At 35.1% G+C, this 12,309-nt stretch overlaps 1 protein-coding gene across 1 annotated transcript in view; it reads left to right on the top strand.

The window, feature by feature from the left end:
• LOC144594685 (leucine-rich repeat-containing protein 36-like) overlaps positions 1-12,309 on the top strand; it is a 31,540-nt gene that overhangs the window by 11,504 nt on the left and 7,727 nt on the right. The window contains exons 7-13 of the mRNA XM_078401527.1: positions 759-807; positions 3,222-3,635; positions 4,593-4,957; positions 6,401-6,578; positions 7,669-7,856; positions 9,129-9,237; positions 10,258-10,372. Coding sequence (XP_078257653.1) covers positions 759-807; positions 3,222-3,635; positions 4,593-4,957; positions 6,401-6,578; positions 7,669-7,856; positions 9,129-9,237; positions 10,258-10,372 — 1,418 coding nt within the window. The remainder of the gene's footprint in view (positions 1-758; positions 808-3,221; positions 3,636-4,592; positions 4,958-6,400; positions 6,579-7,668; positions 7,857-9,128; positions 9,238-10,257; positions 10,373-12,309) is intronic.

Here is a 12,309-nt window from a genome sequence, read left to right as displayed (position 1 = left end):
CAAACAGTTCTTCCTATTCCATTGCTCTACAATTCTGAGCAGATCTCTTTTAATCCAGACACTCGGCAGTGAATGCAGCCTTCAGGGCTCTCAGTCGTGGTGACAAAGAGCCATAGCCGTACTCTTAACTTTTATCCCTTCCCACCACCATGGTGCTTTTCATTGTGCCCACCTGATTTGATTGCCAGTCCTCTCTCCAGTCTTTGTTCATATCCTAGAGGTGAACATAGGGTAAAGGCATGGACTCTTGTATCACTATTTCCTGGGTTCCCTGTACCTATCTGACTTTGCATCCATGTCCTTCTGCTCAAATCCCTACCTCATGTTGCATTTCCAAGCTGACCCAAAGTCATGGCTGCCTCAGATATGATTGCAGGGGATCTCGCTAGTCTCCTGTTCTATCAAATTTTGTTTTGCATATTCAATTTATTTTTATTTGGTTAAACTGATTAGTAAAAACAAACTAAATATTTTCTTCTAAAAAATAATGAACGTTTTACTTGCATCTACCTCTATATTTTTAGACAATCTTGCTAACTTGCACTTAACTGGACAAAATGTTGAATACTTGCTGCTGAAGTTGGGTGAATCACTTTGTATTGGAGACACAATACAATTAATGGAACCAAATCAATGTACAGTGTAAATTAGACTGTGCACATTTAAAAATGGAGCAGTAGTAACCGTTAGACAGCGGATGATCTTTCTTTACCAGCAAAACCTGAATAGTATCTATTAATAAAATGCTTTTGTTGCAGGAATCAGAACATTCGAGAAGTGGACAGCATCACGGTTACCTCAGTGAAGGTAAAGCCTTGATAGATGGTGTTTGGGAAAAGTTTGAAATAGAAGTTTATTTATTGTTTATTGAATCATCTGTTTATTTAAGTCAAGAAGGACCCATCACATTTCATTTATATATTCACATTCAAGAGGTGATGACCTAGAATTCTCACGCTTATGATGAACGGATGCAGCTTGAATGCAAGTGTTCACGTCTGTAGTTTTATTGAGCAATATAGGAACATAAAGTTACTAGTAATTGACCCTTAGCATTACTTACTTTTAACACTAGCCTAACAGAGAGAATTTTAATGTTTATCACAGGTCCACAATGTGCATCAGTTCTACTATGTGCATCTTCATTTTAAATTGAACTATATCACAAAATTAACTCATTTGGAAAGGTACAGGACCTCAGCATAATTATTTTGAGAAACTTGATTTAAAAAAAATCTTGTGCAATCAACTTTTTCTAAGAGTGCCTATTACTTTGCATTCTAATGCTGTTTTTGCACATTAACCAGAGTATTTATTTAAAATTCAAGTACTCATTTTAGATGTATGCATCCCTACATTCTGTGACTTTTTATTTTAACCCAAGCTGTTAATTGCATTCTATCAGAGCAGTCTTTGTGATATTGATGGTACAATATTGATTGACTTGCCCTGATCACCATATCCGAACACAATGACCATAGCTTCTTGAATAAAATCGAGATTTTAGGATTATATATTTAAAATCATAGAGATGTTTTTCTTTGACTTTCATGACATGTGATTGGTATCGGTTTATTATTGTTAAGTGCGCAGAGATGCGGTGAAAAGCATTTGCTTACGATCCAGTCAAATCACACGATACATAAGTATAACAAGCCATACATAGGTACAATGGATAGTACAAAGAGAAAAATACCAGGGTGCAGAATATAGTATTAGTGTTTTAACATTACAGTTACAGAGTAAGGATAGATACAAAGATACAAAAAAAGTGCAAGCGCCACAATGTGGTAGGTTGGGAGATCGTGACCACATCCTTATCTTATGAGGGATCCGTTCAGTAGTCTGATAACATTAGTGAAGAAGCTGTCCCTGAATCTGGTGGTACATACCTTTTAAGCAATACTCTACATCACAGTATTTGTTACATGGTTTGGATGCACGAATATGCATTCCCAAATGATATGGTTTACAAACGGATTATACAGAATTTGTAGCTATAACATTAAACCCCATGCGATCCATTCTTGGCATCTGCACTATATTATTTTGTTCACAGACTGTGTAGATTTAGCCTGCATTGACTTGGATAACATAGCATGAAAATAAATTAATTGTATAATTAGACAATAGACAATAGGTGCAGGAGGAGGCCATTCGGCCCTTCGAGCCAGCACCGCCATTCAATGTGATCATGGCTGATCATTCTCAATCAGTACCCTGTTCCTGCCTTCTCCCCATACCCCCTGACTCGGCTATCCTTAAGAGCTCTATCTAGCTCTCTCTTGAATGCAATTGTTTAACATGTGGATGGCTACAAAGATAGGAAAGATTTAGAAAGATATGGGCCAAATGCAGGCAAATGGGACTACAATGGCATCCCAGTCAATATGGATGAGTTGGGCTAAATTGCCTGTCACCATGCTGTATAACTCCAATTGCTAACTTTCAATGAAATTTAAAGAAGTGAATACATTTGGTGATATTTGCTTTTGAAGGCTTTCCTTTTCTTGCTTATCTAAATTTTTAACTTGGAAATATTATACTCTTGCGCAATTTAGCAACTTTAAAAAATAATATACTATGCGAGAAAATCCAAAAAGTATATTATCTTACTCGGGGATTAGACAATCATGTATTAAATGTTTACTGACACTGCCAAAGTGCAAACCATGACCAAGCTTACTTATTAACAGCTCTCGACCAGGTTTTGATGCTGAAATACATTTTGTAGTCTAAGCCATTCAAATTATTATTTATCTCTTTCAAAGTGAGGATTGAGAAAGCAGAATTAAGGGGGAAAAGCAATGGTTAGGGATGAACATAAAGTAATATTTAAAATTCATATTTGAATATTTTTATTTAGAAGTAATTATAAGATTTATAATTTAAGAGGATAGAAATCGGTGGTTAAAATGTCAGGAACATGCAAGTAAAGTCTTTTTAATATATTTAATTAAAATGGTTTCCATATTTTTTGTTTAATTTTTGAGTAATATGTTGTTATTTTACATATTCAACTAACCTAGATAGCATTATTCTTTTCCTCTCCATATCTTTATATGTTTTAGATAGAAACATTGTGTGTCAGCCAAGTATTGAGGTTTTCCTGAAATTATTAATGGGCTATGGTCAAATGCTTGCTGGAAATATAAAAGTATTAGTTTAAGAATAATTTTGATTTTAACACAACCTTTTTTTGCAACATGTTTTTCTTTCAGATGATTATAGAACTTATCAGCCAGCAGGCCGATCCTCTTTGCGTTCTATTGGGAAGAATGTTTGTAATCGTCCAAGGGAAGGATTCCGAGTAACATTTTCAGATAAAATATTGGATGCGTGTACAGATGAGAAGAATGGCCAGAAAAATTCTATTAATTCAGAATATGACCATTCTTCAAGTTATAGCAAAAAGGAAAGAAACATTATGGATTACACAGATCCTACTGTAATGAAAGATACTTCTTCAAACTTTGAAACGAGTAGTATATTACCACGTGACTATCACAGACAATTATACGCAGATACAAAGACTTATCAGTCCACTTTGGAGTCTCAGAATTCGTACTTAAATCATCAGACGGACAAAGCAAATATTGGAATGAGTAGTGACAGATTATTTAAATTGAATTCAGGTAAAAGTACTTATATTTGCATTTTACTCTGCGCATTTTTTGATAGAATGTTTTTATCTACAGAATATTTGAATGCCATCACATTTCAATAAGATTTATGTGGTTTATGTTAATAAATTGCTGTGCACTTCACAAGCCACGTTACCAGGAATTGTAAATATTTAGGATAGAATAGTGACGCAGAAGTTTAGAAAAAAATACAATTACATTTTACTCTTTAAACTAATGCCTTCTTTCCAGGACTATGAGAAATGCTGAAAAGACGCCCGCTTAGACTAAAAATGGTAACAATAAGAAGGGGAAGTATTGTTTTTTGTGCAAGATTTCCCATTCTAGTTAGAGAATGCACATAACAAGTATACACAGAGACAAGTTGCTTTGGAATGATTTTTCACAAGTTCGATTTAATTGCATCCAATTTCTCTCTTCACACTTCAAAAGAATCCATTCAATTAATTTCTTTGGCACATTTTGAGGTCTTAATATGTCTCTCTGATAAGATAACTGAGGTAGGCAATTTGGTTCCTGGGGCCGTTAATTATGGTCTCATGGGGAATAGTATATTGGAATGGAATTTTATTCTTAGTGTTTGTTATTGCTAAATCCGAGACAATGACAATGTACCGGTGAAAGTGAAGATTCATAGTAAATGTGGATAAATGCTTTTCTACTAGCTTTGTTTTTGCGCTTTTAATTTCTGCGTGATGTAATTTTGATTGAATCCTCTGTTTTATGATGATTTGGGAAAAATGATAAAGCAAAAATCAAAGCGCCACAAGCTTCAATATTGCACGCAAAATTTCAATATTCAGCATTTGAACACAATTAATCTATCCATTAATACATATTTATAATGTTTATTTGGGTAAACTGAATATTTTGTTGTAAACATTGAATGGTGAATTAATTTTATATGAAGCAATACTGATTTCCTGATTTTTGTTCTTAATTGTCCAGACTTGAAAACGAGTAGCGCATATGGAAGCAGTAAAAATACCCTTATAGATGATAGCGCCAGCAGTCACAGATCAAGAATGCCTTCTATGAGCCTGATGCCACATCACGGAACTTCATCTTCTGACCATCTAGTTGATCGACAAAGTTTAATATCACCCAGCAGTTCTTTTACATCCCTTTATTCCGTTGGCTCAAAGAGAGGCTTTACTGAGCAAATGAGTACGGAACTTATGGCCAGTAAGAGCTCAGAAAGACAATCTCAACTAACTACAACCAATATGGAAAACTTTGAGTCTAAATTAGATGCAAAGAAAACAAGCAGTTTAAATTCTTTGTTGTACATGCCACCGAGTTATGATAGAAAGGTAACATACCCGTGCATATTTAACCTTGATATTTTTTAAAAGAGCACTTCTCTCCAATGCATTAGGTTAAGGTTTTCTCCAGTATTAGCTAATTAGTGTAGCATTGTGTACACAGGAAATACTTAAAATATTGATTGACCTTGTTCTTAATCATACCCTTCTGCCTGTTATTTGTTAACACATTTTGAGGTTAGAATCTGTGCTTTATGAATGTAAACACTCCTTAATTTCCTTAAAGCCCCTTTTTTTTGCAAAATTAGTAAATGTTGGAAGTTCACAGCACAACCGTGATAAGAATATAGATGATCATTTTGTCTGCAATTCTTCAGACAACTTAACTAAGCTTGGTTGTCTTCCAGCCAGCAACGTTATGTATCCAATTTATTATTTTATATTGATATTGATTCATTCTTATTGCAAGTGTGCTTTCCTTAAATTTTAGTTTCAAAGTAAACTTTTTATGTTTGAAAATTAAAGTAAAACGTATAGATGATGTTCGAAACAAAGGGATTGAGTGTTTAGTATTTAGAGTGAGAAGTTGTTGTTCTGATTACTGTGTGCAGCAGGATCATAAGTATTTTCAAAGAGCCATTGATGCAAAGTTACAACAGAAAACAACCAGAATGTCCTTCTGCTAATTAGTTTGGGAGTAGGTGACCACTAAATGAGAATATGTTAGTAGGATGAAAACAATGGTTAAATAAACCTGTTGCTCAGATAGAATGCATCAGTAATGTATGTTGATATAACCATAATCCCCCAAATGATTTTAGGGATACATTTTAATTTTTTTAAAATTAAACCTAAGCTAATTATTTGTGTAGTTTCCAGCATGAAGCAGCCATATAATGTTCAACTAAAGAGATCTAATCAAACCTTTTCTTTTGAATCTGTTTCCAGATCACATGATATAAAAAAATAGTTGTCTTTGTCAACAATAACTTGCATTCTTATAGCCCCTTTAACTTTGTAAAATTTCCCAAGGTGCTTAAAGGGATTTATCAAACTAAATGTGATGTTGAATCGAGTAAAGAGAAAGGACAGTTGCCAAAAGCATGATAGGATTTAAGGAGTTTTAATACAGAAACCTTGGATGAGGAATGGGTCATTTAGTCTGTTATGTTTGTTTACTATTTCATGATTATTGTGGCTAATCTGTGAACTAATCCTTTATATCCATGTTTCAAAACTGTAATATATTTCATTAAATTTGCCAACCTGACTATACTTCAGAAGCTATAACCACTTGCAGTGACATTATTTGAACTGGTAATTTTCATCAATTGGCAGGCTTATCAACTGTGTGCGTGTACATTTGCAACAAAAAATAGTGCTCAAATGATCTAACATAAATTATGACTGGTGATCTTTAAATGAACTGAATATGAAGAAGATAAATGCACATGTTGACGCATTATAATCAAAGTTTTTTTTTACCAGCAGGCAACTCTGGATAAATTGCTCGAAGTAGATGAGTGTGGTGATTATCGTCCTCGAACTCCAATAGGGCTCGGTTCTAGTGTCACTGTAACTACTTCCTCACTCTTGCATAACTTACTTGATCTGGTGGACCGATACTGGAATGGTTCAAGATCCCTTCACACAAATCAGAGGTTTCTTAGTAAGTTGTTAACCACTCTGATATATTAGGCAGTCCCTCAGGTTGCTAATGACTTGCTTCCACTCCATTTTTGGGGGGATAGGAGCTGGCTTGCTCTCTGCCACACAGGGATAGTTGTTGCTTCTTGGGGTGGGTGGGTGTTAAGTTTGAGATTTTGTTTGGTTCATTTGTTCTTTGAACTTGCTCTTCATAACTTCCTGTTGTTGGGACTCAAGGTGTTTACTGCCATCCTGGAGCACATTCTCCATATTGAGTGATCACTGGCTCATGGGTTTCCCGTGAGTTGGAGGAAGTTTGTTTTGCTTGTTTGAGGATGCTGTGTGAAAATTGTATAAACATTAAGAAAGCTAATGGCATGTTGGCCTTTATAACGAGAGGATTTCAGTATAGGAGTAAAGAGGTTCTTCTGCAGTTGTATAGGACCCTGGTAAGACCACATCTGGAGTATTGTGTACAGTTTTGGTCTTCTAATTTGAGAAAGGACGTCCTTGTAATTGATGCAGTGCAGCGTAGGTTCACGAGATTGATCCCTGGGATGGCGGAACTGTCATATGAGGAAAGATTGAAAAGACTAGGCTTGTATTCACTGGAGTTTAGAAGGATGAGAGGGGATCTTATAAAGCCACATAAAAATTTTAAAGGACTGGACAAGCTAGATGCAGGAAAAATGTTCCCAACGTTGGGGGAGTCCAGAACCAGAGGCCACAGTCTTAGAATAAAGGGGAGGCCATTTAAAACTGAGGTGAGAAGGAACTTTTTCACCTAGAGAGTTCATCACAATTGTATTTTACTTCCAAAAGTTGTCAGGACATGAAGCATCATATGGAGCTCTACATAAGTTAACCAATTAGATTAAGTTTGAAGAATTATATATTCATGACAGTATATTATAGCTGTTTTGCCTCAGCTTAGCAACTTAAAAACACCTATTCAGCTTTAAAGCTTTTTTTGTGACCCTTATATCAAAGATATTAAAAAATAATTATGTTGATTGAAAACTGAAGTGCTATGTTAGAACTTCCTAATGCAATAAAACTATGTTGGACGAGAGTTTTCTTTTCCCCTTTCATTGCAATATATGTTACTATAGGTCCTGTTCATGAACTACTATCTAATGTGCTGAACTCGATGTCCATTTCAAAAATTCAAAGCCTAGAAAAAAAGGTTAAAGCATTAGCTGAAGAGAACAAATCTTTGCTAACCAGAACAGGCTCTGGTCTAGACACGGCAGAGTTACATCGTGTAAAACAACAATTGACTCAGAAACAAGATGATCTGGTAAGTAGCATTTAAACTTGCTTTTGCAGCTTGTATCGCCACAAATCAGTTTGTAAAATGTAATTTAAAATTGCAGAAAATATTAATCTTGTTTTATTAAAAACAGACCTTCAAACAAATGTGCAACAAATCCAAGAACGGTTCTGCAGGAAAACAGGGAATTATTGGGGATAGATTTTGCAGTCAATCTCGAAGAATATCCAGCCTTTTATCCACTTGGAAATCCCTGTGCTGTGGTAATTTTGACCCTTGTGTAATTCCTTTTAATTCACCCCACGATTAGCTTTCAGCTGCCCTGTTACAAAATGCTGAAGTTAGCCCCCTAAACATCTTGCACATTTAACATTTTGTTCTTGAAACGGACTCCCTAAAATCTATTTTTTGACCCAGCTTTTGCTCTCCTTGCAAAATATTTCTTCAAACAGTTTTGTGACAAATTGTATTTAATAATGCTCCAGTTAAGAGAGTTGAAGTGTCTTATTGCAGTGTTGCTGATAAACTGTGGTGCAGATAATCCATTCTGGAAAACAAAATCATAAAAGGTTAAACTTCCCGTAAAGTAGGCATACTTTAAATCTTCTTTAGAATCTAAAGTACTGCGCTAAAGCAAATTTTACATAAAATTAGCACTATGATCTATTTCAGTTTAAAATATTTTCAAAATATGTTACTTTGAAGGTACATAGTTTAAAGAGAGAGGTGAAAGATTTAACAGAAACCTGAGGGGCAACTTTTTCCCAGACAAAGGGTAGAGGGGTATGTGGAACCAGCTACCAGAGGATGGAGTTGAAGCAGGTACTATCAGAACATTTAAAATACTTTTGTACAGGTACATGGATAGGAAAGGTTTAGAAGGGCAAATGCATGCAGCTGTGGCAAGGATAGATGGGACATCTTGGTCGGTGTGGACCAATTGGGCCAAAAGACCTGTTTCCTTGTTGTATGACTCCATGACCCTGACGCTAAGAAAGAATAACATTTCATTTTTGCTGTATGTAAAAGGGTTTTTTCTATTCAAACCCTGCCCTACAATATTAAAAACAAACTAAAGATTCACTGATTTTTGTTGTTAGTCTCGTATAGCTGTCTCATTGAAATATACTGTGATAAATTTGATACAGTGATGCCTATCAGTCAATAATATCAAATGTACAATGCAAAGAGGAAAATATATTAGATAGTAAAAATACAACATGTTAAATTGTAGAAAGGAAGGGGCAAAAGATGATTTGACTATGATATCAGTGATATTTTGTTTGAATATCTTTGAAGGAATCATTCAAAGGAAGGTTAGCAAAAGTACAGGATGAAAACAATAAGCTACGCTCTCAGTTAACAAGCTTGGAACTTGCGAATTGTGCTGGAAATCAACTACAGAACAGTAGGTCTCTTTTTCTCATTTACAATTTTTCTGCAGATACAACTTCTGAAATGAAAATGGAAAATGCTGGAAATACTCAGCAAATCAAACAGCTTCTATGGGGGAGGAATTAGTGTTGAAGTTTCAGCCTAATGAGTTTTCATTCAAGGAAAGGGAGATAATGGAAAAGGAGGAAAAATGTTGGAACCGTAGGAAGCACGCTACAGAAGCGAAACAATGTAGATGATGTAAAGCCAAAGAGTGCTGAAATATATTATGTTCAGACAATATCGGTGAAGGGAGATAGAGTTAACAATTTCATTTGATAACCAAACTGATTTTTAAAAATGGCTAGTTATTTGAAATTGTTGAATTTACTGATAAATCCTAAGGACTGCAAAACAGGTCTCTACTCTAACGCACAATCCTGGATAATCATCTCTGTACTCTATAGACCTGGCATCCACCCTGAAGAATAATTCTGATAATTATACAGTGCTTAGAACAGTTTATTCTGTTATAAAAATGGAAAATTATGGAAATGTGCAGCATATCAAGTGACATCCATGGAGAATAAATAAATCTTTCATGTGATGACTTGATCTGGTGAAAGGTCATGAACGTGAAATATTGATTCTGTTTTTGCAAAGGATCTACTGTTCTACTTGAATTTCAGATTTGTTGCTTGCAAAGATTTGTCATGACTTACTTGTTTTTATATTGGACCATATTATTTATAGTCCCAGATACCTTGCGTGATTTCTTTAACCTCCTTGTGTACTTAGCAGAAGGACCTTTCAGGAAAAGTTTAAAAGATTAAGAAACTTAGCCCAAAAATAAATACAATTTTAAATTAAATGTATGGATAGCCTTAGCAATTTTTAAAAAAAATCTACCTTTATAATTCGTGTAATTTTTAGTTTTTACAAATCAGATAACAGAAAGTTAGTTATTTTACAGAGTTTTAATCTAAATACAAACCAAGTTGAAAAATAATTTGTATATTATATTGAAATTTTTGCTGTTTGGCTGTTTTCTTAGAGGATCTGCAGAAAGACAATGAAAGATTAAATTTGGAGGTGGAATATTTGAATCAGCAAATTAAACAATACAACAAATTACAGGAAACTGTCACGATGTTGCAAGAGAGTCATAGGTAATAAACATAAAGAAAAATACTGTCAAGTCATATTTTAAAATAATGCTAGATATGCTAATATCTGATTAGAAATTAGATTAAAACATTAGATTAGAAATTAGACTAGAAATTAGAATCTAGGATAGTAAGAAAACTGATATTTTTATATATATATATAGATTTTTTTCCTTGCCTATCTACTACTTAAAGGTCAAGAATGTATCTTAAAACAATTCAAATTACAATATTTTATAATTTCTGGGATTTTTTTTGTTATCTGCAGCACTGTGTAAACACTTAAAACCATTTTTTTACAATTTAGCAGTAAAACACTAAAAATAATTCCATAATTGAATTTTTACAGAAATATATAACTAAACAAAGTTATCTGTATCAATTGTTGGCTACATTTCTTTTCTGAATTTTCATTTTCATTACAATTAATTTGCACGTAAAGGTTTAGAATACATATCTTTTAGAAAAGGCATGTGCACTGATTATTTTTCTTTTGGCATTCTCATTGTTTGGCCAAACAGTTTCTTTATAATATCCAAACATTACATTGTAGTGTGGCAGTATGCAGGTTGTTAACTGCAGATTCCCAGGCTGAAGAAGTGCTGATCTCAGATCTTGTAGGATAATCTGATGAGCTCCCTAAGTATCCGAGAGCAAACAATCTGGTACCCCCAAGGAGAAGGGATTATTGCAGACTATACATATAGACAAAAAAATGCTGGAGTAACTCAGCGGGCTAGGCATCATCTCTGGAGAACATGGATAACATGGGCGGCACGGTAGCGCAGCGGTAGAGTTGCTGCTTTACAGCGAATGCAGTGCCGGAGACTCAGGTTCGATCCTGACTACGGGTGCTGCACTCTAAGGAGTTTGTACGTTCTCCCCGTGACCTGAGTGGGTTTTCTCCGAGATCTTCGGTTTCCTCCCACACTCCAAAGACGTACAGGTATGTAGGTTAATTGGCTGGGTAAATGTAAAAAAAATTGTCCCTAGTGGGTGTAGGATAGTGTTAATGTACGGGGATCACTGGGCGGCACGGACTTGGAGGGCCGAAAAGGCCTGTTTCCGGCTGTATATATATGATATGATATGATAAGTTACACTTAGGGTCGAGACCCAAGAAGGGTCTGGACTTGAAACATCACATATCCATGCTGCCTGACCTTCTGAGTTTCTTCAGCATTTTATGTCTATCTTTGGTATATACCAGGATCTGCAGTTCCTTTCTATTGTATATTATACTTGAACATGGCAATTGGTCATTGACTGACATGGGACACTGGTCAAGAACTGGTTTTCCATGTACTATGGCAGCAAAAGACAGAATAAAACAAATTTAGCATTATTTTGTAAGAAATTCTTAAAATTAAAAAAAAACTGAATATCTTTTGGATAATTTGAAATAATGTAATTTTTTCAAATTGAAGTTGATAAAAAACACTGCTTTTAAATTCATTAAAGGCACTGTTCCATTTTTGACCAGCCTTCTCAAGGCATTTGCTTCCCAGAAAGTTGTTGTCCCTCCAGAGTGTAGATACATATCCGGTGGATAATTTGTGAGACCAGGCAGAATGCAGTATACCGACAGTGACAAGGAAAATAAGGCGGGGAAAGGGAGAATACACACAAGGAAAGGGAGCAGATAGTTTAAAAGGGAACCCAGAAGTCTTCTACATGCATGTGAAAAGTGGAGAAGAGGTGCACCATGTAGAGATCAAGAAAGTGACCTGTGCATAAAGTTGGAGGCATGTGCACTCGTAACTTCACTACTAATTTCCATCCTGCACACAAATTCACTTGGACTTAGATTGGGCATCCTGGTCGGCCTGAACAAGTTGAGCCAAAAGGCCTGAGTCCGTTCTCTATGACTGAAAGGCTTGGGGCAATTACATTATATCCACTATAAAACACCAGTAAGCCACATGTGAAGTATTGTGTTC

The sequence above is a fragment of the Rhinoraja longicauda genome, chromosome 6, assembly GCF_053455715.1.
Source record: "Rhinoraja longicauda isolate Sanriku21f chromosome 6, sRhiLon1.1, whole genome shotgun sequence".
Taxonomy (NCBI): domain Eukaryota; kingdom Metazoa; phylum Chordata; class Chondrichthyes; order Rajiformes; family Arhynchobatidae; genus Rhinoraja; species Rhinoraja longicauda.
This window is presented reverse-complemented; position numbering and strand designations above follow the sequence as displayed.